The following is a 25,335-nucleotide window of genomic DNA, read 5'->3' on the forward strand; positions in this document are numbered from 1 at the left end:
GCCTGTGCCACTTTGTGCATCTGGTTTACATGGGTACTAGGAAATCAAACCTAGGTTTTTAGGCTTTGCAGACAAATGCCTTAACCCCTGAGCCATCTCTCCAGCCCCTGTTTTTGTTTTTTTGTTGTTACTGTTTTTGTATCAGTTACTTTCTCGTTGCCATCACAAATACCCAGCTGAAACAGTTTATGGAAAGAAAAGGATTTAATTCAGTTTATAATCCAGAGAGTAGAGTCCTTCGTAGACAAAAAACATGGCAAGAGCAGTAAGTTTGTGTCACATTTCACCAACACAGGAAGGAGAGAGAAAGAACTGCAAGTGGTGATGGGCTGTCAAGCATCAGGGCCCACCCTCAGTGACACACTTCCTCTAGCAAGACTATCTCCTAAAGGTCCTACAACCATCCTAAAATCAGGGCCACCAGCTGGGCATTAAGGATTTAAACACAAGAGCTTATGAGGGGCGTTTTATATTCAAACCACCACAGTTTTGTTTTCGCTTTTTAGGCAAGGTCTAGACGTTTTACTAGGTTTGGTCTTGAACTCATGATGTAGGCCCAGGCTGACCTTGAATTTGAGATTATCCTGCCTTGGCCTCTCAGGTGCCAGAATTACAGATGTATACCACCATGGCTGATCAACTTGCCTTTTCTTAAACTGAGAAATCTGTTTCCTGTAATATATGGCCCTTGTTTTCTCTGCTTATTACTTTCCCCAGTCTTAACATTACCTCTGCATAGTTTAGCTGACAGACAGAAATTGGGGCAAAGATTATGTTCAGACACCTCATGCCAGTAAGATTTCTACGTTCTCCATGTGAGTTGCATATGGATTGACAAATGTGTTACAAGCACAGAAAATTTGCAAGTTTACCCAGACTTTCCATTTTTGTGGGCTCCTCGGGTTCCTGCATATATCCGAGACTTAGTCATAAGACATGTGAAGCTGCCAAGATCTCATTCCCTCTGTAGCTCTCCTTGCATGCAGATATCCCCTTCCATTTCTACCTGCTCTGATACTAACCCTCAACCAAGTCCACACCATTAGCCAGCAAAGCTGTGAAGTCTCACTGCCTAAACAGATGGGAATTTCCCTAGCATGACAGCAGAGACCTGTCTAATGTGGTGACACTGCCCTGTTTTTGTTTTTGTTTTTTTCTCTAGGTAGGTTTTTGCTCTAACTCAGGCTGACCTGGAATTCACTCTGTAGTCTCAGGGTGGCTTTGAATTCATGATGATCCTCCTACCTCCTGAGTGCTGCAAATGCTAGGATTAAAGGCATGTGCCACCACACCCAGCTTTAAAAAAATTTTTTGTTTTTGTTTTTCAAGGTAGGGACTCGCTCTAGCTCAGGCTGACCTGGAATCCACTATGTAGTCTAAGGAAGGCCTCAAATTCATGGTGATCCTCCAGCTTCTGCCTCACAGTGCTGGGATTAAAGGCGTATGCCACCACATCCAGCTGAACATTTCTTAAATGTTTATTTATTTGCATGAGACAGAATCTGAACATGGCAGAGCGGTGAACGAACTCCAGACAACATGCACCACTTTGTGCATCTGGCTTTACGTGGGTTCTAGGGAATCAAATGGGGCCAGCAAATACTTTAACCCCTGATCCATCTCCCCAGCAGTCCAGTGAACTCCCAAGTGCTGGGACTAAAGGTATGTGCCACCATTCCCAGCCTGAACATTTGTTAAGTTGTGACCTGCCACTGGTTTTGTTCCAATCTCCTGAAATGATTTTTTTTTATAAATGAGTCACATTTTTTACAGTATTTCTATAAAAAGGAACTGCATAACCTAATCATGTTCCTATGACTAAAAACTGTCAAGCCCTAGGGAGATAAAAATAAGCAAAGCAGCAGGTATTCTGCAGGGAGAAAGCAGACTCTAGCAAACGGGAATCCAGTGTGTCCAGTCTGTATGGTGCTTTGGAGCACATTAGCGCAGGAGAAGAGGGAGCCCTGTGGAGAGCAGAGCGAAGAGTGAATGCTCAGGCTCTGAAGTTAAGGCAAATCAAGTCCACTAAGAAGGGAGGGAATGGGGCATGGGGTCAGATCATCACCTGAGGCCTTGGGAGGACATCAGCTTTTATTCTGAGAGAGACGTGAGAAGCTATTAACTGAGACGTGATACACTCTTCTGGCATTTTGTTTGTTTTGTTTTTTGAGGTAGAGTCTCACTGTAGTCCAGGCTGCCCTGGAATTTACTATGTAGTCTCAGGGTGGCCTCCAACTCATGGTGATCCTCCTACCTCTACCTCCCAAGGGCTGGGATTAAAGGCATGCGCCACCACACCCGGCTCTTCTGGCATTAAAAAAATTTTTATTTACAAGCGTGTATACACATTCTTGTATGGGTGTGGGCGTGGGAGGGGCGGGGGGTGCACCAGGGTCTCTTGCTGCAGCAAATGAACAACAGGCTGGGCTGAAGAGGTGATTCAGTGGTTAAAGGCCCTTGTGTACTTGAACACCAGGAGCTTGCACCACTTTTTGCATCTAGCTTTACACGAGTGCTGGGGAATTGAACTCAGACTGGTAGGCTTTATAAGCAAGCACCTTTAACCACTGAACCATGTCCCCAGCCCCTCCTCTGGAATTTTTTAAAATTACGAGTGCCATCTGATTGTGATGATTTCAATGTAAATGTCCCTCTTGGGCTCATGTGTTTGTGATCAAATTTCACATTTAATTTCCAGCTGGTGGAGCCTTGCTGGGGGAGAGGGCGGGCCTTGGGGTGGCTAGGCTCCACTTGCCCCACCCAGCGAGCTCACTCTCATTCCTTCCTGCTGATACGATATCTGGTCCCGCCATGCACCCCCACCACAATGATACTTCCCCTCAAACCTGTAAGCCAGAAATAAAACTTTTCATAAGCTGTTTCTGGTCAGGTGCTTTGTCCCAGCAACAAGAAGGTAACTGTTTACAGTAAGAGCTAAAACGGCTAGGTGAGTTCAGAAAGTCATTGGCTGGGCTGCGGTATTTGTGGGATTTGGACTTAGCCTCAAGGCTTGGGACCAGGCAGCCTTATAACCTTCAAGCACCTCTAGGCTGAGGAGGCCTTTGTGTGTTGCCAGACATCAACCAGGGTAGTCTCGGGTCCTGACTGCCCTGCACATGTGTCCTTTTCTCCAAAGGGCCCTTTACCTAGTCCTATAAGCTGGAGCAGCATTCACCTGGCATCTCACCTGTAATTCTATGTCACATGTCCCAGGTACACATGTCCTCAAATGGCTAAAATGCCTCTTCTCATTCTGTCATCCTCCAGACAGCACAACAGCCCATCCTGTGACTCACCCTTCTGAAAATGCTCGCATCTTCCCTTTCATTTCCTTTTCCGGTCCACATCCTGGTCTAAGCCTCCACACTGCTCTGCACTGATCCCCAGCCACCAGCCTTTCTAAGCCTGCCATGCATATGGCCCGCAGACCTTTTTTTAATTTTATTTTTGTGTTTTTTGTTTTTTTGAGGTAGGGTCTTACTCTAGCTCAGGCTGACCTGGAATTTACTATGTAGTCTCAGAGTGGCCTCAAGCTCACGGTGATCCTCCTACCTCTGCCTCCTGAGTGCTGGGATTAAAGGCATGCGCCACCACGCCCAGCTCCGCAGACCATTTTCTTCAAGCAGTGAGAGGGCCACACAGATGTGATCTGGAAACCTTTAACTGAAGGAACATCTTTAAACGTCCCAGAAAGTACCGGAGTTATATAATGGGACAGCCAACTCTACCCCTTCCTCCTCTTGTCACCCTCGCTCACAAGAATTAGCCACTATCCTGAAGTTAATATATGAACTCCATGAGTCTGCGCATTCACAGTATCTTTTTTTTTTTGTTTGTTTATTTTTATTTATTTATTTGAGAGTGACAGAGAGAAGGAGGGAGAGAGAGAGAATGGGCATGCCAGGGCTTCCAGCCACTGCAAACAAATTCCAGATGCGTGCACCCACTTGTGCATCTGGCTAACATGGGTCCGGGGAATCGAGCCTTGAACTGGGGTCCTTAGGCTTCACAGGCAAGCGCTTAACCGCTAAGCCATCTCTCCAGCCCCACAGTATCTTTATAGTCTCATGTGTGGTATTGTTTTGTAGCTCTGGGGATAGAGTCTAGAGCCTTACAAATGCTAGGCAAGCTCTCTTCCATAGAGTAACACCACCAGCCCTTGTTTTATGGTTTCTACTTGACACATATGCATTCATAGTATATTATAGATTGTTCCCCATCTTTTCCTTTTCTTTTCTTTTCTTTTCTTTATTTATTTATTTATTTATTTATTTATTTATTTATTTATTTTGAGGTAGGGTCTCCCTCTAGCCCAGGCTGACCTGGATGCAATCTCAGGCTGGCCTTGAACTCACAGAGATCCTCCTACCTCTGCCTCTTGAGTGCTGGGATTAAGGTCTTGCACCACCATGCCTGGCTCACCATCTCTTCATTTAGCAGACTCATTACAGATTTATTCATGTTAGTACATTCTGCCCTAGTTCATCTGTTTACCTGCCACAGGTATTGTGCTGTAAGAACAAATGTTGTGTTCCTCCTTCCTTTCCTGGGCTTTTCTCAGCGTGGTTTGAATGCTTCCTGCTCTGTGTGTGCTTGCACAAGGCACAAGTGTGCGAGCTATGTGTGCTTCTCTGTAGTTCACACCGGACATCTAGTCACTGGCTCCAGGGGAGTAAGTTATCCTCACTAGATCCTGCCAAGTTGCTCTTCAAAGAGACTGAACCCTTCGCCCAGAACAGTCTCTTGTGCTCTTCGTGGTATTCAAGGCTCCACTCAGTGAGACACTAATCTGCCTTCATGCTTGACACACCATGGCTTTGTTCCCTTCTTTGTGAAAACAGGAAGAAATAGTCATGATCAAAATGTTTTGAGATGGGTGAACTAATCTGTGACCTATAGTGGACACAAGTAGCGATCATTTCCTTCCTATCTTTTCTTCCTGTATGTGTCCACTGTTGGTCCTCTCTTGGAGCTATACAGGAGTCTAATCCAGAAAGGTTGTTGGGCAGAGGTGAGGGAAGAGGTAGGTTGAAGACAAGGATGCTGTTTGGATCCTTGATAGCTATAATCCTAGTGGGTCAACTTATGGGTACAGGTCACTAGAGCCTTGGGTAAAATTCTTGTCTCACGTCATTTGGTCAACATACTGTCTTTTTTCTCATTCCAAGATTAGAAGGTCCAAGCATGGGAGCATCTCAGCCCTACCCCAACACCCTAGAAAAGGACAGGGACATGATGAACATGCTGAATGTCAAGTCAGTAGGTGGCTAAATCTAAATACAGAGAAAGGAGGCAGTAGTCAGATGTTTAGGACTTGTGTAAACCTGCAGTTTATCATTGTGTTGCCTTGGGCGGCCTCACTAATCCTCAGTCTTCTCATCTATGAAGTGGGAATAGTAAGTCCTTTGTCATTAGGTTGTTGGCTGGGCGGACCCCAGGAAACAGTTTGTGACCTTCATGTCACTGTAAGAAAATACCTGATATAGCTTAGAAGAGGAAGGATATATTTTGGCTTGTGGCTTCGGAAGGTTCAGCCTGTGGTTAGTTGGCTTCAGGCTCCATTGATTCTGGGTCCATTTTGAAGCAGAATAGCACCATGGCAGGAGCATGTGGAGGAGGCTGTCACACACCAAACAGGAAGGCAAGGAACCAGAATAAACTTGAAAGATACATCCCAGTGACATGCTTCCTTCAAGCAGGCTCTTCCCAGAACTTCCCAAAATATTGCCACCAGCTAGGGACTAAGCATTCAGTATATGAGCCTGATGGGGAGACTTCATTTTCAAACCAGCACATACTCAGCCAGGCATGGTGGCGCACACCTTTCATCCCAGCACTCGGGAGGCAGAGGTAGGAGTTCAAACCTTGAGTTCAAACCCTGAGACTTCATAGTGAAATCTAGGTCAGCCTGGGCTGGAATGAGACCCTACCTCAAAAAAAGAAAATAATACTCCATGTAAAGTACCAGTTTAGACTGGGAGCCTGAGTCTTATTTACACATTCTTCTCTGTTGGGCTCGTTTTGTGCCAGAGAGAACCAAGAGCAATGGATGGCAGGGCCAGAGCCGGGTGGTGAGAAGGGAGAGGCCCCTCAAGCAAGTGCAGCTCTCTGGCTTCTGTCTCCCTTGGTCCTGGGCAGCAGTGAGGGGCAGGCCATAGGTACCAGGTCCCTTAGCCCTGGGAAGTTGGGCTTCCTTGGCCCCTGGTTGCGCTTGACATTGCAGTTTCCAGGCATGCCTCGGCCTCGGAGCTGCGGCGTTGGTAACCACCACGTTAGAACAGTCACGTGACCTAGGAAGTCAGAGCTCCTTCGCCCTCAGTCCTGACCAGGTACAGCTCTTGCCCAGATGGGAGACCCTTGGTCCTGAAGACTTACACTCTCTGAACTCTTGGAGCAACCACAGTCTGCAAGGCCTCTTCTCCAGCCCCTTGCTGCCTGTTGTGAGCTAATTAACACTGTAATGTGGCTAGGGAGATGGCTCCATGGTTAGTGGTACTTGCTTGCAAAGCCTGCCAGCTCCCCTTCAGTTCTGTAGCCTCCTACCTCCAAAGCATCACGTGCATCGGGCAGTAGTTTGCAGCGACAAAAGACCCATGCACAGATCACACTCATACATGAACACTGTAAAACTGAGTCATTTAAAAAATATTTATTTATTTATTTATTTGAGAGAGAGGGAAAGAAGCAGATAGAGTCAGAGAGAATGGGCACACCAGGGCCTCCAGCCACTTCAGACAAACTCCAGACATATGTGCTGCCTTGTGCATGTGGCTTATGTGGGTACTAGGGAATCAAATCTGGGTCCTTAGGCTTCACAAGCAAACACTGTGACCACTATGACATCTCTCCAGCCCCCCCTTTTTTGAGACAGGGTCTCATGTATCCCAGGCTGGCTTGAAACTCATGATGTAGCCAAGGGTGATCCTCCTGCCTCTACCTCCCAAGTGCTGTGATTACAGGATGCATTAACATGCCTAGTTCATGTGGTACTGGGTTCAGACCTCAAACCCAGAGCTTCATGCATACAGGCAAGCACTACACCAACTAATGTGTATGATAGCCCTCTGCAGTCCTTTAACAGGCTAACCATCTGCCCAGTGCCCTAGGGACACGGACTCGCCTAGGGTCCTTGTGTGAAAGGATCTGTGATCAAGCCGCCCCTTGCACTCTGGTCGATACCAGGTGAGGTATCTATAGATCCTCCCAGTTCAGGTTCCTCACCCTTCACAACCTTATGGCTGGAGAGATGGCTTAGCAGTTAAGACACTTGCCTGTGAAGCCTAAGGATCCAAGTTCATTTCCCCAGTGCCCACATAAGCCAGATGCAAGAGATACAAGGTTGTCTGGAGTTTGCAGTGGCTAGAGACCCTGCTGTGCCCTTTCTTTCTATCTGCCATTCTCTCTCTCTCTTAAATAAATAAACAAAATACTTTTCAGTGCCTGGCATGGGGGGGGGGGGCAGGAGACAGCAGGAGGAGGGTCAACAAAATATTACATATGCTGGAGAGATTGCTTAGTGGTTAAAGCACTTGCCTGTGAAGGCTAAGGTTCAACTCCTGGTCCCACATAAGCCACATGCACAAAGTGACAGAAGGTCACACATGCACACAAGGTGGTGCTCATTTCTGGAGTTCAATTGCAGTGGCTAGAGTCCCTGGCATATGAGTTGTCTTCTCTCTCTCTCTCTCTCTCTCTCTCTCTCTCTCTCTTTTTCTCTTGCATTAAAAAAAAAAAAAAAAAACACCTCATGGAAGCATTCTTCTGTACTTTTCTTCCAATCCTGTCAAGCCTCCAGGTCACCTCTGATGGTATTAAATGCATTGATAGGCCCTGCTTTTCCCAGGCGTCTTGAACATCATCTCCACATTTCTTACTCTTCTTACTTAGACTTCAGAAAGAAAAAAAAATTAAGCAAGCAAATCAAGCAGGTTTTTGTTTGTTTGTTTTGTTTTTTGAGCTAGGGTCTCACTCTAGCCCGGGCTGTAGTCTCGGGCTGGCCTCGATCTTTAATCCCAAATGCTGGGATTAAAGGCACGCACCACCACACTGGGTCTCAAGCAGTATTTAAAGAATTTATTGTTGGCAAGGTCTTGGCAGCACATACCTTTAGTTCCAGCACTGAGGCTGAGGTAGGAGGATCCCTGTGAATTGGAGGTCAGCCTGGGCTAGAGTGAGACCCTGCCTTGTAAAACACAACAAAAAAAAAAAATCCTTCTTATTAACACTGTAAAACTGAGTTAATTTTAACTACTAAAGCAACAGACTCTTAAGTAGAAAGTGAGGGTGTTAATCTCTGGTTTCTATTTCTTAGTCCAGCTGTCATTTGGTAAATGAGGAAGGTGATGTCAAGAGAAACCGGGTACTACAGTTAGCCCTCAAGGATTCAGAGCCCACTCACAACTGGGCACAGGCTCAGGAGGAAAGGTACACGTGGAGACAGGGCCCCATGCACGGGAAAAGCCTGCAGATCACACCTGCCAAGCCTGCTCACCTTGGTCCACCCTTGCTCTCCCATGTGGAAGGCTTTCCCGTGGTTTGACAAAGAGTGGGGTTTACAGTTTGCTGAGAACTGCTGAGACACTGTCTCAAGTTTAAACTGCTGGTAGTCAAAGTCGTATAGTTCTTTCAAGAAGCAGGCACACTGGATTCTTTCACTTGTCATACGTGAAACCACTTGGGTACATTCTGCTCTCTACATTTTATCAGCAAGAATCTGAGTGTTCAAATGCATTGAGTAGTCAACCTTAGTTTTGCTTTCAGGCCCATTGCTTAGAACGGGGTTTGTCTGGAGTATTAAGTATCTAAAGCCTCCAGCTCAGAATCTTGCAATGTCATGAGATCACAGCGCTGCGATGGGGAAGCTTTGTATTAGAGCATCGAGATTCATCTCAACTCAAGAGCCCTTTTTTTCTGAGGCATTCTTAATTCTTGTAGCAAATAGTTATCACTGAGCTCTGCCCCTAGTAATCTGATGCATTCTGCCCAAGTACATAAAGGCAGTAATTTTAGTAAAATTCCTTTAACAATGGTATTTAAGACCCACCCTAATGAGGCATTTCTTCTTGAAGCATTTCCTTATTCATCACTTCCCTACTTCACAGAATGGATTTTTAAACACAGTATGCTTTCCTTTGGCATTCAAGTAAGGTACCCAACCCACATAGGTGCATCGGGCTGAGAATTGGAGTTCCCAGAAAAAGTCACACCTATGTGAAAGATTCTGCAAGGCTGACTGAGTGATTAGAACTAAAAATGTCATTAGATAGTACCTGAAATCTATAACCAAGATTTCCCCCACTGTGCCATAACTACCTACCTGATGTTTCCAACAAAAATAATGCCTTCACTTGTGACTTTCTCTTTTTTGTTTTTTCGAGGTAGAGTCTCACTCTAGCCCAGGCTGACCTGGAGCTCACTCTGTAGGCCCATGCTGACCTCGAAACTCACTGTGATCCTCCTACCTCTGCCTCCTGAGTGCTGGGATTAAAGGCGTGCATCACCATGCCTGGCAAATTTTAATATTTTTTAAAGTCTTTAACTTCTTATTTTGTTTTTCTAAGGTAGGGTCTCATTCTCTAGCCCAGGCTACCTGAAATTCACTATGTAGTCTCAGGGTGGCCTTGAACTCATGGCAATCCACCTACCTCTGCCTCCCAAGTGCTGGGATAGAAGGTGAGAACCACCACACCTGGCTAACTTTTTAATTTAATGAAGTTGACTGAATATTAAATCTTTTAATAACTTGTTTGGAAATAACCACATGTCATTAAGTTACCACTGTTGGACCTGGGTGTGTGGTGGCACACGCCTCTATTCTCAGCATTCAAGAGGCTGTAGTAGAGGCTGGAGAGATGGCTTAGCGGTTAAGCGCTTGCCTGTGAAGCCTAAGGACCCCGGTTCAAGGCTTGATTCCCCAGGATCCACGTAAGCCAGATGCACAAGGTGGCACATGCATCTGGAGTTCGTTTGCAGTGGCTGGAGGCCCTGACGCGCCCATTTTCCCCCCACCCCCCGGTCTGTGTGTCGCTCTCAAATAAATAAATAAAAATGATCAAAAAATGTTTTTAAAAAAGAGGCTGAAGTAGAAAGGTCACCATGAGCCTGAGGGAAGCCTGGGCTACAAAATGAGCTCCAAGTCAGCCTGGGCTAGAGTGACACACTGCTTCAAAAAATAAAAAAGAAGAGCTGGGCATGGTGGCACATGCCTTTAATCCCAGCATTCAGGAAGCGGAGGTAGGAGGATCGCCATGAGTTCAAGGCCACCCTAAGACTACATAGTGAATTCCAGGTCAGCCTGAGTTAGAGTGAGACCCTACCTGGAAAAAAAAAAAAAAGAAATAAAGTGCTGTTGGCAAGTTCAGGTGTGTATAGGCTGTTTTGCAAGTGAAGTACATATGTCCTTGTTGTCCAGGGTAAAGAAACACCTCTGCTGGCATTAACTGAGGTCAGCCATTGACCATTCCTTTCTCTTTGAGATGGAATGTGCGCATGTGTTTTGTTTCTTAGGGGTTCAGTTTCCCTCCTGGTAGGGAAGCGGTGTGTCACCAATACTGTGATTCACATGCTCATTTCCAGCAAGGGCCTCCAATGCTTATTCCCTAGGGAAGAGGTGCAACCCTATCCAGGGCCAGCGATGCCTGCCACTCACTGTAGAGCTTGCTACCCCAAATAGTCATATAATGAATGCATGCTATTTGATCACTAAGAAGTTGCTATTTTGATAAACTCAACTCTAAGCCAAGCAATAGCATACATCGTACGTAACCATCCCAGAGGGGACTGCGGGTAGAGGCTCACGGGTCGCATTACCCTCAGAGCTCGGAGAGAGATTTCAGCATGGGGGGAGCCCTAGTTCTTGGTAGTCGCCCTGACTGTAAAGAACAAGTCTGGACCTGAGCTAGCTCCTGGCCGGGACTGGAGCCCACATCTTGGTTAGACTTCTACCTGTCATTAGACAAGAGCCGGGAAGAGAGGAATGAACCTGTGGACTCCAGATCACGGGCCAGGGCCCTCTCCTCTTCCTCCCTTCCCTGTGCCCTGCTGAGGTCAGTCACCTAGGCACCAGACCCTGACCTTGTGAGACCTGGGCAAGTCATCTGCCCTCTCCCCACACCTCAGAAACAGGGCTCTCCTGCAGAGCATCATGGGCTGAATTGAAAAAGCCTGTGCAGGGCAGGAGCAATGGCTTAGCAGTTAAGGCACTTGCCTGCGAAACCAAAGGACTCCACATTCAATTTTCCAGGACCCACATAAGCCAGATGCTCAAGATGGCGCATGCATGTAGAGTTCGTTTGCAGTGGCTAAAGGCCCTGGTGTGCCCATTTTCTCTCTCCCCTCTTTCTCTGTTCCTCAAATAAATAAATAAAAATACTTAAAGCCAAGCATGGTGGCTCATGCCTTTAATCCCAGCATTTGGGAGGCAAACGTAGGATTGACATGAGTTCGAGGCCACCCTGAGACTACCCAGTTGAGTTCCAGGTCAGCCTGGGCTAGAGCGAGACCCTACCTCAAAAAAACAAAAACAAGCAAACAAAAAAAAAAGAATCCTAGCCGGGTGCGTTGGTGCATGCCTTTAATCGCAGCATGAGGGAGACAGAGGTAGGAGGATCAGATCACTGTGAGTTCAAAGCCACCCTGAGATTACATAGTGAATTTCAAGTCAGCCTGGGCCAGAGTGAGACACCACCTGAAAAAAACAAAACAAACAAAAAAGAAGTCCCCATCAAGTCAGTCATAAGCATGCTGTGCCAGAAACAGACAAACATGTTGTGTCTTTCCATAACGATGGATTTTATTGAATAGCAATAAATCCACAAAGTTCAGCAGTTACAATGGCAGCACTTCGCCAGATCCTTCCACTTTCCTTACTGGTCCTGGCTGAGGAAAACAGGTGTGTTCCTTCCATTCTTAATTACAAATGTCAACTCTCAGGTCCCACACCACACATCACAAACACATGCATAGTCAGGTTACATTGCTGTGCAGTCTTGGAGTGGAGCCCCAGGCTGTCTTACACCCCTAGTGACAATGTTTTTTGATAGACTAAGCAGTCCACTGATCCTTTGTATACCCAACAGCCCAGTGGCTAGAATAAACTTTCCAACAGAAAGAAAAACCACTGTTCTGCAGATGTGACTACGCTGTGCTCATTTCAAGATAATTTCTGGTTACTGTTGGTGTGAGGGTTTGAACGTGCAGTGTCCCCCATAGGCTCATGTATTGAACGCTTGGATCCTCAGCTGGTGTTGCTATTTTGAGGAGTTGTAGAAACTTTGGAAGGTGGGTCCTAGTTGGAGTAGGGAGGGTCATCACTGTGGGCATGTCCTGCAGAACTACTGTCCCACCCTGGCCCCTTCCTCACTCTGCTTCCTGGCAGCCATGGGGTCAGCAGTCTTTGCAGAGGACAATATGATGTTGAAGGGTCTTGGCAGGGACAAGAAAAGAGAACTACACACTCCCACTATTCCCTTGTGAACTGTTCAGGAAGCATGTGACCATCCACAACCTTGTGACAGCTCATACAGTTGACACATCATGTCTATCTGAGGTTTCAACCAATCCCAAATCAGAAATGCCCAGGGCCAAAAAAATTGCATTTGTACTGAACATGTGATTTTTTTTTCCCCTCTTATTTCCTAAACAACATAGTTTACCATATCACTTACATTGTTCCTTTGTCAGAAACCAGTCAGGAGCTAACTGGGTGGAGTAACATGTTCTTCTAGTCCCAGCTATTTGGAAAACTCAGGCAGGAGGATTACCTGAGCCCAGGGACTGAAGACCAGCCTGGGCAACATAGTGAGGACCCCCAACTCAGGTTTGTTTCAGTTTGTTTGTTCCATTAATCTATGACTGACCATCTTCAAGTGTGGGGTCTTGAGAGGCCCAGGCATGAGGCCTAGTAGAACTTCCTGAGCCTAGCTAAAGTTTGGCGACCTGTCTCTGGCCAGCTAGGACTCAGCAAGATGCCCAGTGGCTTCTTGCCTGCTACTTCTGCGCAGGAATTGGAATTATCATTTCAATAGTCACAGTTTACTATTGGCCCTTACCTCTTCCCCCATCCTAAAATTCCCGCCTTCGTTCTCAACATGATATAGGCAACTGTTTGTAACAATAAAGCGCGTTCCTGTGAGTTCCTGCTTCCACAAGACTCCCGACTCAGTGTGGTTTTTCTCCGGTGACTAGGAGAGGTTCTGAGTCGTCCGACGTCCACCCTTCTCCTCAACCCCTTGGGGGGAACCAGCGGGTCTGTCCCTCCTCAGGACTACCTGCCCGCCGGGGAGGAGCCCGGCATTCAAGCAACACAGTCTGGATTACCAGAACTATCTAGTGAGTCTTGAAATGAGGTAGAATGATCCTCGCCTGTTCCCTTTCAAAGTTCACTGGCTGGGCTGAAGAGATGGCTTATTGGGCCTGACTTCCTGGGTTTGATTCCCCAGGACCCACACAGAGCCAGATGCATGAAGTATATAGCACGTGAATCTGCAGTTTGTTTGCAATGGCAGGAGGCCCTGGAGCGTCTACTCGTCCTATTTCTCTCTCTCTCTCAAGTAAATAAATATGTTTAAAATTTCATTTGTCCTGTTGTTGCAGTTACCTTCTCATTGCTGGCATAAAGCACCCAACCTAAAGCAGCCTGTGGGAGGAAAGGGTTCATTTTGGCTTACAGACTCAAGGGCAAGCTCCATGATGGTAGGACAAAACGTGACATGAGCAGAGGCTGATCACCTCCTGGCCAGCATCAGGTGGACAACAGCAGCAAGAGAGTGTGCCCAACACTGGCATGGGGGAGCTGGCTCTAATACCCATAAGCCCACCCTAACAACACCTCCATCAAAATTGACAACATCTGGGGACCTAGCATTCAGAACACATGAGTTTATGGGGGATAGCTAATTCTAACTACCACACGTATCCATATAAATTTTAGAATAATCTTATATATAGCTACAAAAAAAACTAGAATGTTTATAAAAATTGCATTGAATTTGGTGTCACTTTGAGGAGTACTGACTTTTTTTTTTTTTTTTTTTTTTTTGGTTTTCTAAGGTAGGGTCTCACTCTAGCTCAGGCTGACCTGGAATTCACTATGTATTCTCAGGGTGGCCTTGAACTCTCGGCGATCCTCCTACCTCAGCCTCCCGAGTGCTGGGATTAAAGGCGTGCGCCACCACACCTGGCTAATATTGACATCTTAACTGTGTTGAGTCTTATAATTTATGAAAAGGTATGCTTCTCCATTTACTTACAGCTTTGATTCCTTTCATTGACCATTTTGTTGTCTTTTGAATGCTGATGCCCCCTAGTGCATGAGGAAGACCATCCCCCTGCTCCCCTGAGCTTAGCATGTGTGTTCACATAATTTTGAATACTTATGTTGGTGTATCTTGATAAGGGCCATCCTATGAGAAGCCACTAGGGGCCCAGCATGGTGGGTTTCATGATGGTTTTAGTTTTATGCTGGAATTTTTTTTTTTTTTAATTTATTTGCTTGGTTGGTTTTGGTTTTTCAAGGTAGGGTTTCACTCTAGCCCAGGCTGAACTGGAATTCACTGTGTAGTTTCTACTTCTGCTTCCTGAGTACTGGAATTAAAGGCCTGTGCCACCATGGTTAACTGATTGATTTATGGGAGAGAGTATGGGTGTGCTGCTGCAAACAAACTGCAAATGCATATGCCACTTTGTGCATTTGGTTTTGTGTGGGTACTGGGGAATTGAACCCAGACCAGCAAGCTTTGCAAGCAAGATCCTTTAACCACTGGGCCATCTTCCCAGGTCCTATCATTTACTTATTTGAGGGAGAGAGAGGCATAAAGAGTGAGTATGTGAGCTGGAGAGGTGGGTTAGCACTTAAGGTGTTTGCCTACAAAGTCAAAGGACCCAGGTTCCATTCCCCAGAACCCACATAAGCCAGATGCACAAGATAGCTCATGCATCTGGAGTTCGTGTGCAGGGGCTAGAGGCTGGCACACTTATTCTGTCTCTCAAATAAGTAAAAGTAAATTTTATATATATATTTCAAAAATGAGTATGAGCTGGGCATGGTGGCGCCTGCCTTTAGTTCCAGCACTCAGGAGGCAGAGCTAGGAGGATCACTATGAGTTCAAGGCCACCCTGAGGCTACATAGTGAATTCTATGTCAGCCTGGGCTAGAGTGAGACCCTACCTCAGAAGGAAAAAAAAAAGTGAGTATGGGTGCAGTAGGACCTCTGGCCACTGCAGAGGAGCTCTAGACATGGGTGCTGCTTTGTACAGCTAGCTTTCTGTGGGTACTGGGGCATTGAACCTGGGCCATCTCTCTAGTTCTCACTGTTTTGTGTTTTGAAGCAAGGTCTCATTGTACTAGTTCAGGCTGACCTGGAACTCACTTTGTAGTTTAAGCTGGCCTTGAACTCAGATGAACCACCTACCTCACTCAGCCTTTGGAGTGCTGGAGTTAAAGAGCCACCGTGCCTAGCTCATTAGTTTGATAATTCTTAGCATATACATCCTATATTTTGTTAGGTTTATGCATCTTTTTCTTTCACATAGTTCTTTATCATTGACTTTTTTGATTGCTAACATCTGCAGCTCCAAGTCTGAGAGATATGAGGGAAGTAAAAATCCCAAGGAGCTCACTTCCTGTCACTCCTAGCTGTTCTTCCTTTTCTATCTTTCAGGATTCTCTTCCCCCCCAACCCCCTGTGCATGCGTGAGTGAGTGAGTGTGTGTGTGTGTGTGTGTGTGTGTGTGTGTGTGTTTTGTTTTTTTTCAAGGTAGGGTCTTGCTCTTGCTCAGGGTGACCTGGAATACACTATGTAGTGTCAGGATGGCCTCAAACTCATGGCGATCCTCCTACCTCTGCCTGTCAGGTGGTAAGATTAAAGGTGTGTTCCACCATACCCAGCATTAAAAAAAATTTTTTTTAATTTGTTTGCAAGGAGAGAAAGAGAAACAACAGAATGGGCTTGCCAGGTCCTCTCCACTGCAAATGAACTCTAGACAAATGCACTACCCTGTGCACCTAGCTTTACTTGGGTACTGGGGAATTGAACCCAGGCTGTCAGGCTTTGCAAGCAAGTACCTTAACTGCTGAGCCATCTCTCCAGCCCTTCTGTGTGTATTCCATATATGGTGTCCAGGGTTTTGTTTTTGTTGTACTTAGTGAAAGAATGAGGAAGATACATCCATTACCCACACCCTGAAGCAAAACAACCCTTCTCTTTTGCTGAGTCCACTGCCAATATTGCTGTTTGTTGGGTGTCTAGTCATTGCAGTTCTCAAGATGACTGACTGTGCCAGCTGCCTCCTTGGGCTAGTGTTGTTCCTCCACAGAACCAGGCTGTACACGTTAGGTGCTCTGCTCAAACATTCTGGTGGGACTTCACCTTTCAGCCCCCCAGGTACACCCTCTCTTTCCCCTTAGCAGGGTCGCCTCCTTTGCCACAGGTTGACTGCTGAAATGATAGACCCCAGAGCCACAGCAGTGTGTGTCTTGCTGTGACATTTTCCAAATGATGTTCCCTTCGTCATCTCACTTCTATAGCCAAGACAGTGTTTAACCTCATTACCTATAAACTCTTAGGGAACAGGTCTGTCATGAATAGTGTTACAGCCCTCAAAAGGCCTGCGTGTGTGGAAGTGCTTAACAGTTAGCTATGGTCTGGCTGCTTTGACCTTTCACTGGTCCCTTGATCTCCCAAGAGACAAGTGTGAGGACAGGTGAGGAGCAGCCGCTGAAGGGCCACTGTGCCTCCTGTGCTCCCTGCGCATGCAGCTTCCCCGGGGACCGTTAGCCTTCTCCCTTCGTCCTCATGGAAGGCTCATAAGCAAGAGACAGGTGGCGTCTGGGCCAAGGCCTTATGTGTCACTGCAGCTGCACATCCTGGGACATCATGGCCAGTGTCCTGAGCGCTCACCTCTGTCTCCTTCGAAACAGGAAGACCATGACATCATGGAAGCCGACCTGGACAAAGACGAACTGATCCAGCCCCAGCTCGGAGAACTCTCAGGAGAGAAGCTTCTGACCACAGAGTATTTGGGAGTAAGTGCCACATGCAGGTGATCTTGGAACCCAGGGACAGATGGGCAGGCATGATTTAACATGTTCAGTAGCACAGGGCTCAGTGCGGCTTGTGATGATAATGAACTTATGAAAAGGTCTGTATCAGCCAGTAGCTTTCAATGACCTTGAAGTGCATGGTGGCCTTAGAGGCCTGTCACAGACGTGCTGATTACAGAAATGGGATTAGGGGAGAAATATGAAGAAAAGGTGCCAGGAACCTTCACAGTGTCTGTGGTTTGCCCATCCACAGTAACGGTCATCACCAGTTAGCCGTTTGTCTCTGGGTGGCAATCCATGTGAAGACTGTCAGCTTGGAGATGGTGGCAGAAACCCAGCACAGCAGTGTAGGGAGGGAGAGTGGGGGGAGGACAGGAGCATGGGAGCCAGAAGAGCGGCCCTTGAGAAAGAAAAGGTGTGTCCATTCTATCAAATAAATAAATAGCCGGGCAGGGTGGCGCACGCCTTAATCCCAGCACTCGGGAGGCAGAGGTAGGAGGATCGCCAAGAGTTCGAGGCCACCCTGAGACTCCATAGTGAATTCCAGGTCAGCCTGGGCCAGAGTGAGACTCTACCTTGAAAAAACAAAATAAATAAATAAATAAATAGAAGCCGCCAGGCAGCCAGGTGTGGTGGCACACGCCTTTAATCTCAGCATTTGGGAGAGAGAGGTAGGAGGATCGCTGTGAGTTCAAGGCCAGCCTGAGAATACATAGTGACTTCCAGGTCAGCCTGAACTACTAGAGTGAAACCCTACCTCCAAAACAGAGAGAGAGAGAGATTGTGCAACAAGAGCAAAGGAAGGGAAGCTGGATGTGGTAGCATATGCTTTTAATCACAGCACGTGGGAGGCTGAGGTAGCACAGTCACTGTGAGTTAGAGGCCAGCCTGGGCTACAGTGAGACCCTGCTTTTTTTTTTGGAAGCATGCTAACTCTACCAGAGAGGCTGGGCCCCCATGTTGTTGTTGTTGAGACAGAATCTGTTTCATTTTTCCCAGGCTGCTTCACACTCATTATGTATGCAGGGTGATCTTGACCCTCCGGTCCTCCTGCTTCTACCTCCCAAGTGCCAGAAATACAGGTGTGCACCATCCTGCCAGGCTCTACAGAGCTGGGATCTGAACCTGGGGTTTATGAGTGCTGGGTCAGCACTCTTGCCAGCTGAGCTACATCCCTAACCCACGAGCTGCAGGTGATAGGCCCTGCACTCCTCAGAGCATGTGAAGGAACCCTGCTTCAGGAACAGACGGCCAGGTACACAGACCTGTAGTCAGTCCCCAGTCCCCCCGTCGTCGTCCCCCCCCCCCCCCCCCCCCGTCTGACATAAACCTGAATTCTGCCATTGGTTAGTTTGTAGCACCTCTACACAGTGAAGTGCTGTGAGTGAGATCTTTCATGGCTATAGTAACAATTCTTTGTTTGCTTTTCCCATGGTGAGGTCTCTCTACCTGGAATTCACTATGTAGTCTCAGGGTAGTAATGATTCTTAACAAGAAAACATGAGACAAAGCATGCTTGGGCTTCTAGTTTACTTGTGCAAACTGATGAGGTGCAAAAAGAGCTTAGGCCAGGCATGGTGGCTCATGCCTTTAATCCCAGCCCTCAGGCCTAGGTAGGAGGATCTTTGTGAGTTCGAGGCTAGCCTGAGACTACATAGTGAATTCCAGATCAGCCTAGAGCAAGACACTACCTTGAAAAGAAAAAAAAGTTTCCAATCAATGAGTAACCCAGATGACAGGCACCTGGACACACAGCTCAGCATGCTCTTAATGTGGATACGCTCGTTTTACCAGGAGGAAAGTAGAAAATGCATTCCGCATAGGCCTATCTCATCAGTGCTCGTTGCCAAGGACAGGAGATGTGAGCAGTTAGGACTACAGAAAATTTTATTATGTAGATGTGAAGACCAAGGGTACTGATTTCCCATGTCTAGAGGAACAAAGGACCACAAACTAGGTGGCTTAAAACAATCGAAATGTGGGACTGGAGAAATGGCTCAGTGGTTAAAGGAACTTAGTCCCACAGCCGTCCAACCTGTGTTCAATTCCCCAGTACCTATGTGTGGTGGTTTTATTCAGGTGTCCCCCATAAACTTAGGTGTTCTGAGTGCTAGTTTTCCCAGCTGCTGGCAATTGGAAGTTAAAGCCTCTTGGAGGTAGAGTATTGTTGGGGGCAGGCTTATGGGTTTTATATCTGGTTTCCCTCTGGGCAGTGTTTGCCACACTCTTCTGTTCCTGTTGTCTACCTTATGTGGGCCAGGGGGTGATGTCCATCCCGTGCTCATGCCATCGTTTTCCCTGCCATCATAGAGCTTCCCCTCAAGCCTGTAAGTCAAAATAAACTTTTTTTCCCACAAGCTGCTCTTGGTTGGGTGATTTCTACCAGCGATGTGAACCTGACTGCAACAGTAAAGTGATACTGAGGAGTAGGATTGCTGCTAGACACCTGACTCTGTGACTTTGGCGTTTTGGAGCTGGTTTTTCAAAAGGAATGTGGAAGGATTTGAAACCTCAGCCTAAGAGATGCCTTGCAGTGCTGTTAAGTACAGCTTGATGGACTGTTCTGGTCAGAGTTGAAAGACCTGAGTGTGGTAAAAACTATGGTCTGCGTGGGTTGGCTTATGAGGGTGAGAAAGAGCTTTGCCTGGATTGGGAAGCAGTTTGTGTGAGAGGCTTGCTCTTAAAATTGGGTCCTAAAAAGTTGTGCAGGGTTGCATTGCATAGAAACAGACTGGTGTGAATAGAGGGATGTGGCACAGAAAGAAATCTTTAGGCTCAAACTGCTGCCCATTCACCTGTAATTGTTTGAGAGATTATAACCATTGAGATTGGGCCATCTGACCTGCACTGGGGCAACAGGAAGAATGCAGACTCTGTTGAAGGGGCCTGAGTGCTCAAGGAGTGTCCTGTTTTTCAAAGTCTGCTTTATTCCCCCCCCCCCCATTAACAAATTGGCACCCTACCTGGTATTGTGGAGTATAAGAAATGTAGGAAAGAGAAGATCATTAAGTTTGCATCATGGTCTTGTGTTTCGGAAATGGCCATGGGCAGTGTGAAGCAGGTTTGCTGGATGCCTGCATGGAGACCCCATGGGCCCATGAGGATGAACCATGGATTGCAGTGGAGACCCAGTGGAGATGCCGGGACCACGGAGATGGCTGCCAAGGAGAGCTGCCGGCCTGATGAAGTTTTCCAGGACTGTGAGTAGCCTAGGTGGCCGGGCTGAATTGGAACTCCAGAGACATGTTGCTGGTTAGGATTATCGGATTTAGAGACTTGTCACTGACTAGAGTTATATTGGACTTAGAGCTACAGAGTTTGGTGTTTGCCATGTTTAAATCTTGTATTGCTTGAGTATTTCTTTGCTATGGGTTTTATAGTCGGTTTCCCCTTGGCAGTATTTGGCACACTCTCCTGTTGCTGTTGTCCACCTGATGTGGGCCAGGGGGTGATGTTCACCCTTTGTTCATGCCATTGTTTTCCCTGCTGTCATGGAGCTTCCCCTCAAGCATGTAAGCCAAAATAAACCTTTGTCCCACCAGCTGCTTTTGGTTGGGTGATTTCTACCAGCAATGCGAACCTGACTGCAACACCATGTAAAGCCAGATACACAAAGTGGTGCTTATGTCTGGAGTTCATTTGCAGTGGCAGGATGCCCTGGCACACTCATTCACTTCTATATATTATCTGCCGCTTTCTGTCTCCCAAATAAATAAATAGTTTAAAAAGAAAAAGAAAAAGAAAGAGAGAAGAAGAAATTTGTTCTTCAGTTTTAGAAGGTAGAAGTCCTACAAACTCTAAGCTTTTCCAGAGGTGGGCTCCCTGGAAGGCTGTGGGAAGAATGTGTCCTTGTTTCTTCCAGCTTGTGGTGGCTCCAGGTGGTCCTTAACTTCTGGAAACATCACTTTCATGATCAAGGGCTTTCTCCTGCCTCCTCTCACATCTCTTAGAGAGACATTTGTCACTGGGTTTAAGGCTCACCTGGAGAACTTAGATCATATATATCTTCATGGATACTTTTTCAAAATAAGGTCAGGTTCACAGGTACCAGTGGTAAGGACATGAATGTAGCTCATAGAAGCTTAACACAGAAATGTCTTCATGATTTATTAGAAATCCCATGTGGACAACACATAACCCACAACCTCATGGGGAATACCAGCAACCCTTGCTCCCAGTTGGATGGAGTCAGGGCCAAGGGAAAGGATCATACCAAACTAAGTATGTCTGTAATAAAGATAAATAATTTAAAAAGAATTCCTGTGTGAAGCAGAGCTGCTGCAGCTGTTCACCAGGCAGCCTAAACTTTCCTGTCACCCAGGCGTGAGATCTGACATTGCCAGCCTAGAGCTACTGGCTTCAAGGTAGGGATTTGGGGCTAGATAAATGGCTCAGCAATTAGAGGTACTTGGTTGCAAAGCCTAATGGCTGAGGGTTTGATTCCCCAATACCCACATAAAGCCAGATATACAAAGTGGCCCTTACATCTGGAGTTCATTTGCATTGGCAAGAGGCCCTGGCATTCTCATTCATTTTCTGTCTCTCTCTCTCTACTTGCAAATAAATACATATATAAAAAATTTGTTTATTTTTTTATTTATTTGAGAGTGACAGAAAAAAAGAGGGAGAGGGAAGGGGGAGAGAGAGAGAGAGAGAATGGGCGTGCCAGGGTCTCTAGCCACTGCAAACAAATTCCAGATGCATATATCACCTTGTGCATGTGGCTTACGTGGGTACTGGAGAATTGAGCCTCAAACTGGGGTTCTTAGGCTTCACAGTCAAGCACTTAACCACTAAACCATCTCTCCAACCCTAAAAATATATATTTTTTAAAATAGGCAAGCCGGGTATGATGACACCACCTTTAATCCCAGCACTCGGGAGGCAGAATAGGAGGGTCACTATGAATTCAAGGCCACCCTGAAAATACATAGTGAATTCCAGGTCAGCCTGGGCTAGAGTGAAAATGAGACTCTACCTCAAAATAAAGGGGGGCTGTGGAGATGACTTAGCAGTTAAGGTGCTTGCCTATAAAGCCTAAGTACCCAGGTTCAGTTCCCCAGAACTCACATAAGCCAGATGCACATGGTAGCACATGTGGCTTAAGTTTGTTTGCAGTGGCTAGAGGCCCTGGTGTGCCATCTCTCTTAAATAAATTAATTTAATTAAATTAAAAAGATAGGGATTTTGCCTTTGGCTCACACTTGTAATCCCAGCACTCATGAAGCTGAGGTAGGACTTGAGAGATGGTTTAGCAGTTAAGGCACTTGCCTGCAAAGCCAAAGGACCATGGTTCAATTCCCTAGGACTCACGTAAGCCAGATGCACAAGGTGATGTATGCATCTGGAGTTCGTTTGCAGTGGCTGGAGACCCTGGAGTACCCATTCTCTTTCTATCTTCCTGTCTTTCTCTCAAATAAGTAAATAAAAATAAAGAAGTAAGCTGAGGTAGGAGGATCTCCACGAGTTCAAGGCTAGCCTGAGCTACAGAGTGAGTAACAGCCCAGCCTGGGCTAGAGTTAGACCCTGCCTCAAAAAAAACAAGCAAGGGCTAGATAAATGGCTTATTGGTTAATGTGCTTGCTTGCAAAGCCAAAGGACTCAGGTTTGATTTCCCGGTACCCACATGAAGCCAGATGCACAAGGTTGCATCATGTCTGGAGTTTGTTTGCAGTGGCTAGAGGCTCTGGCACACCCCTCCTTTTTCTCTCACTCCTTTTTTTTTTTTTTTTTTTAGTTTTTTTTGTTTTGTTTTGTTTTTCGAGGTAGGATCTCACTCTAGCCCAGGCTGACCTGCAATTCATAGTCAGCAATATATTGTCTCAGGGTGGCCTTGAACTCACAGCAATCCTCCTACCTCTGCCTCCCAAGTGCTGGGATTAAAGGCATGCACCACCACTCCCCAATCCAAGTAAGATATTTTGGGGGGGCTAGAAAGATGGCTTAGTGGTTAAGGCGTTTGCCTGCAAAGCCAAAGGACCCAGGTTCAATTCTGTCTGGAATTCATTTGCAGTGGCTACAGGCCCTGGTGTGCCCACCATTCTCTCTCTGTCTGTCTCTCCTTTCTCTCTCTCTGTTTGCAAATAAATAAAAATAAAGAATTTTTTTTTCTTTTGCGGCAAAGCCAACAGAATGGCCTTGTTTTTTATACAAGAAAAAGAGAGAGACAGAGAATATATCATGGCGTGTCAAGGCCTTCAGCCACTGCAGTCAAACTCCAAACACATGTACCACCTTGTGCACATGTGTGACCTTGCATGTTTGCATTACTTTGTGCATCTGGTTTGTATGGGACCTGGAGAGTTGAACCTGGGTCCTTAGGCTATGCAGACAAGCACCTTAACTGCTAAGCCATCTCTCCAGTGCAAGAAAAATTTTTTTTGTTTTGTTTTCCAAGGTAGGGTCTCATTTTGGCTCAGGCTGACCTGGAATTCACTGTGTAGTCTCAGGGTGGTCTTGAACTCACAGCGATCCTCCTACCTCTGCCTCCCAAGTGCTGGGATTAAAGGTGTGCACCACCACACCCAACTAAGAAAAAAAAAATCTTTTTAAAGGGAGCCCCATCTTCTCCCGTGTCCTCGTGGTATATGAAAGGATTTAATCACATCTTGGAAGTGCATGTGCCAGACATTGGAAGTTGACTATGCTGGTTACTTTGACTACAGGCAAATGTGTGACAGAAGCAACTGAAGGGAGGGAGCTTTGGCTCACAGTTCCAGGGTGCAGTTCACTGTGGCAGGAAGTGTGAGTGCTGAAGCAGCTCAGTCTATGGCAGCAGAAGCTTGTGGTGAGGCTTGTTCACATCCTGGTGGATCAGGAAGGAGAGACCTAGACCCAAAGCACCGTTGGGGTTCCCTTCAAGACCTGCCCCTACATCAGCTAGTGGGCCTCGTGTCCCGAAGTTCCATAGCCTCCCAAAACAGGGCTCCCAGCTAAGGACCAAGTGTTCAAACACATGAGCCTATGGAGGATCTTTGCCAGTCGGAGCGGAACACTGACCAAAGCTGAAGGAGACATTTTACTGGGGAAAATGTGCCTGGAGGCCGTGACATGGAGCTCTTCTGAGACATCAGGACCTGGCACATTTTCAAGTTGACTCTGAAGATGTTGACTTCTTGAAATGCTTGGTCAGAAAATTATATTGAAAACCTTTCTGAACTGGGGAGGTGGCTCAGCAGGTAAAGTGCTTGCTTGGTTATAAAGCCTGCCAGTCCAGGTTTAATTCTCTAGTATCCACATAAAGCCAGATGTACAAAATGTGGCACATGCATCTAGAGTTTATTGTAGTGGCAAGAGGCTCTCATATGCCCACTCATATTCTCTCTGCATACAAATAAATTGATGTGTGTATTTTTTTTTAATTTATTTATTTATTTATTTATTTGAGAGCGACAGACAGAGAGAGAAAGACAGATAGAGGGAGAGAGAGAGAATGGGCGCGCCAGGGCTTCCAGCCTCTGCAAAGGAACTCCAGACGCGTGCGCCCCCTCGTGCATCTGGCTAACGTGGGACCTGGGGAACCGAGCCTCGAACCGGGGTCCTTAGGCTTCACAGGCAAGCGCTTAACCGCTAAGCCATCTCTCCAGCCCCGATGTATGTATTTTTTGAGGTAGGGTCTCACTTTCTTTAACACATGCTAACCTGGAATCCACTATGTAGTCTTCAGGCTAGCCTCCTACTCTTAGTGATCCTCCTACCTCTGTCTCCCAAGTGCTGGGGTTAAAAGTGTGCACCACCACACCCAGCCAATAAAAATATTTTAAAAAATAAGGGCTTTCAGCTGGGCATGGTGGCACATGCCTTTAATCCCAGCACTCAGGAGGCAGAGGTAGGAGGATCATCATGAGTTCGAGGTCACCCTGAGACTACATAGTGAATTACAGGACAGCCTGAGCTAGAGTGAGACTCTACCTTGACAAAACAAAAGGTGGGGGGCGGGGCTTTCTCTCTATCTGCCTTTCTCTGACTCTCTCAAATAAGATAAATTTGTGTTTTGTTTTGTTTTTTTTTTTGTTGTTTTCTAAGATAGGGTCTCACTCTAGCTCAGGCTGACCTGGAATTCACTATGTATTCTCAGGGTGGCCTCGAACTCTCGGCGATCCTCCTACCTCTGTCTCCCGAGTGCTGGGATTAAGGGCGTGCGCCACCACGCCCGGCTACAAAGTTGGTTTTATTTTAAAGGGCTTAGCAATTAAGGCACTTGCCTGCGACGCCAAAGGACCTAGGTTCAATTCCTCAGGACCCATGTAAGCCAGGTGCACAAGGTAGCACACACATCTGGAGTTCATTTGCAG

At 46.6% G+C, this 25,335-nt stretch overlaps 1 protein-coding gene across 3 annotated transcripts in view; it reads left to right on the forward strand.

Moving 5' to 3' along the window:
• The window catches only part of Armc9 (armadillo repeat containing 9), a 183,580-nt gene that overhangs the window by 128,600 nt on the left and 29,645 nt on the right, over positions 1 to 25,335 (forward strand). For all 3 annotated transcript variants that reach the window (XM_045147325.1, XM_045147327.1, XM_045147326.1), the window contains exon 20: positions 16,919 to 17,023. In XM_045147325.1, the coding sequence (XP_045003260.1) occupies positions 16,919 to 17,023 (105 nt within the window). The remainder of the gene's footprint in view (positions 1 to 16,918; positions 17,024 to 25,335) is intronic.

The sequence above is a fragment of the Jaculus jaculus genome, chromosome 4 (assembly GCF_020740685.1).
Source record: "Jaculus jaculus isolate mJacJac1 chromosome 4, mJacJac1.mat.Y.cur, whole genome shotgun sequence".
In the NCBI taxonomy this organism is placed as follows: domain Eukaryota; kingdom Metazoa; phylum Chordata; class Mammalia; order Rodentia; family Dipodidae; genus Jaculus; species Jaculus jaculus.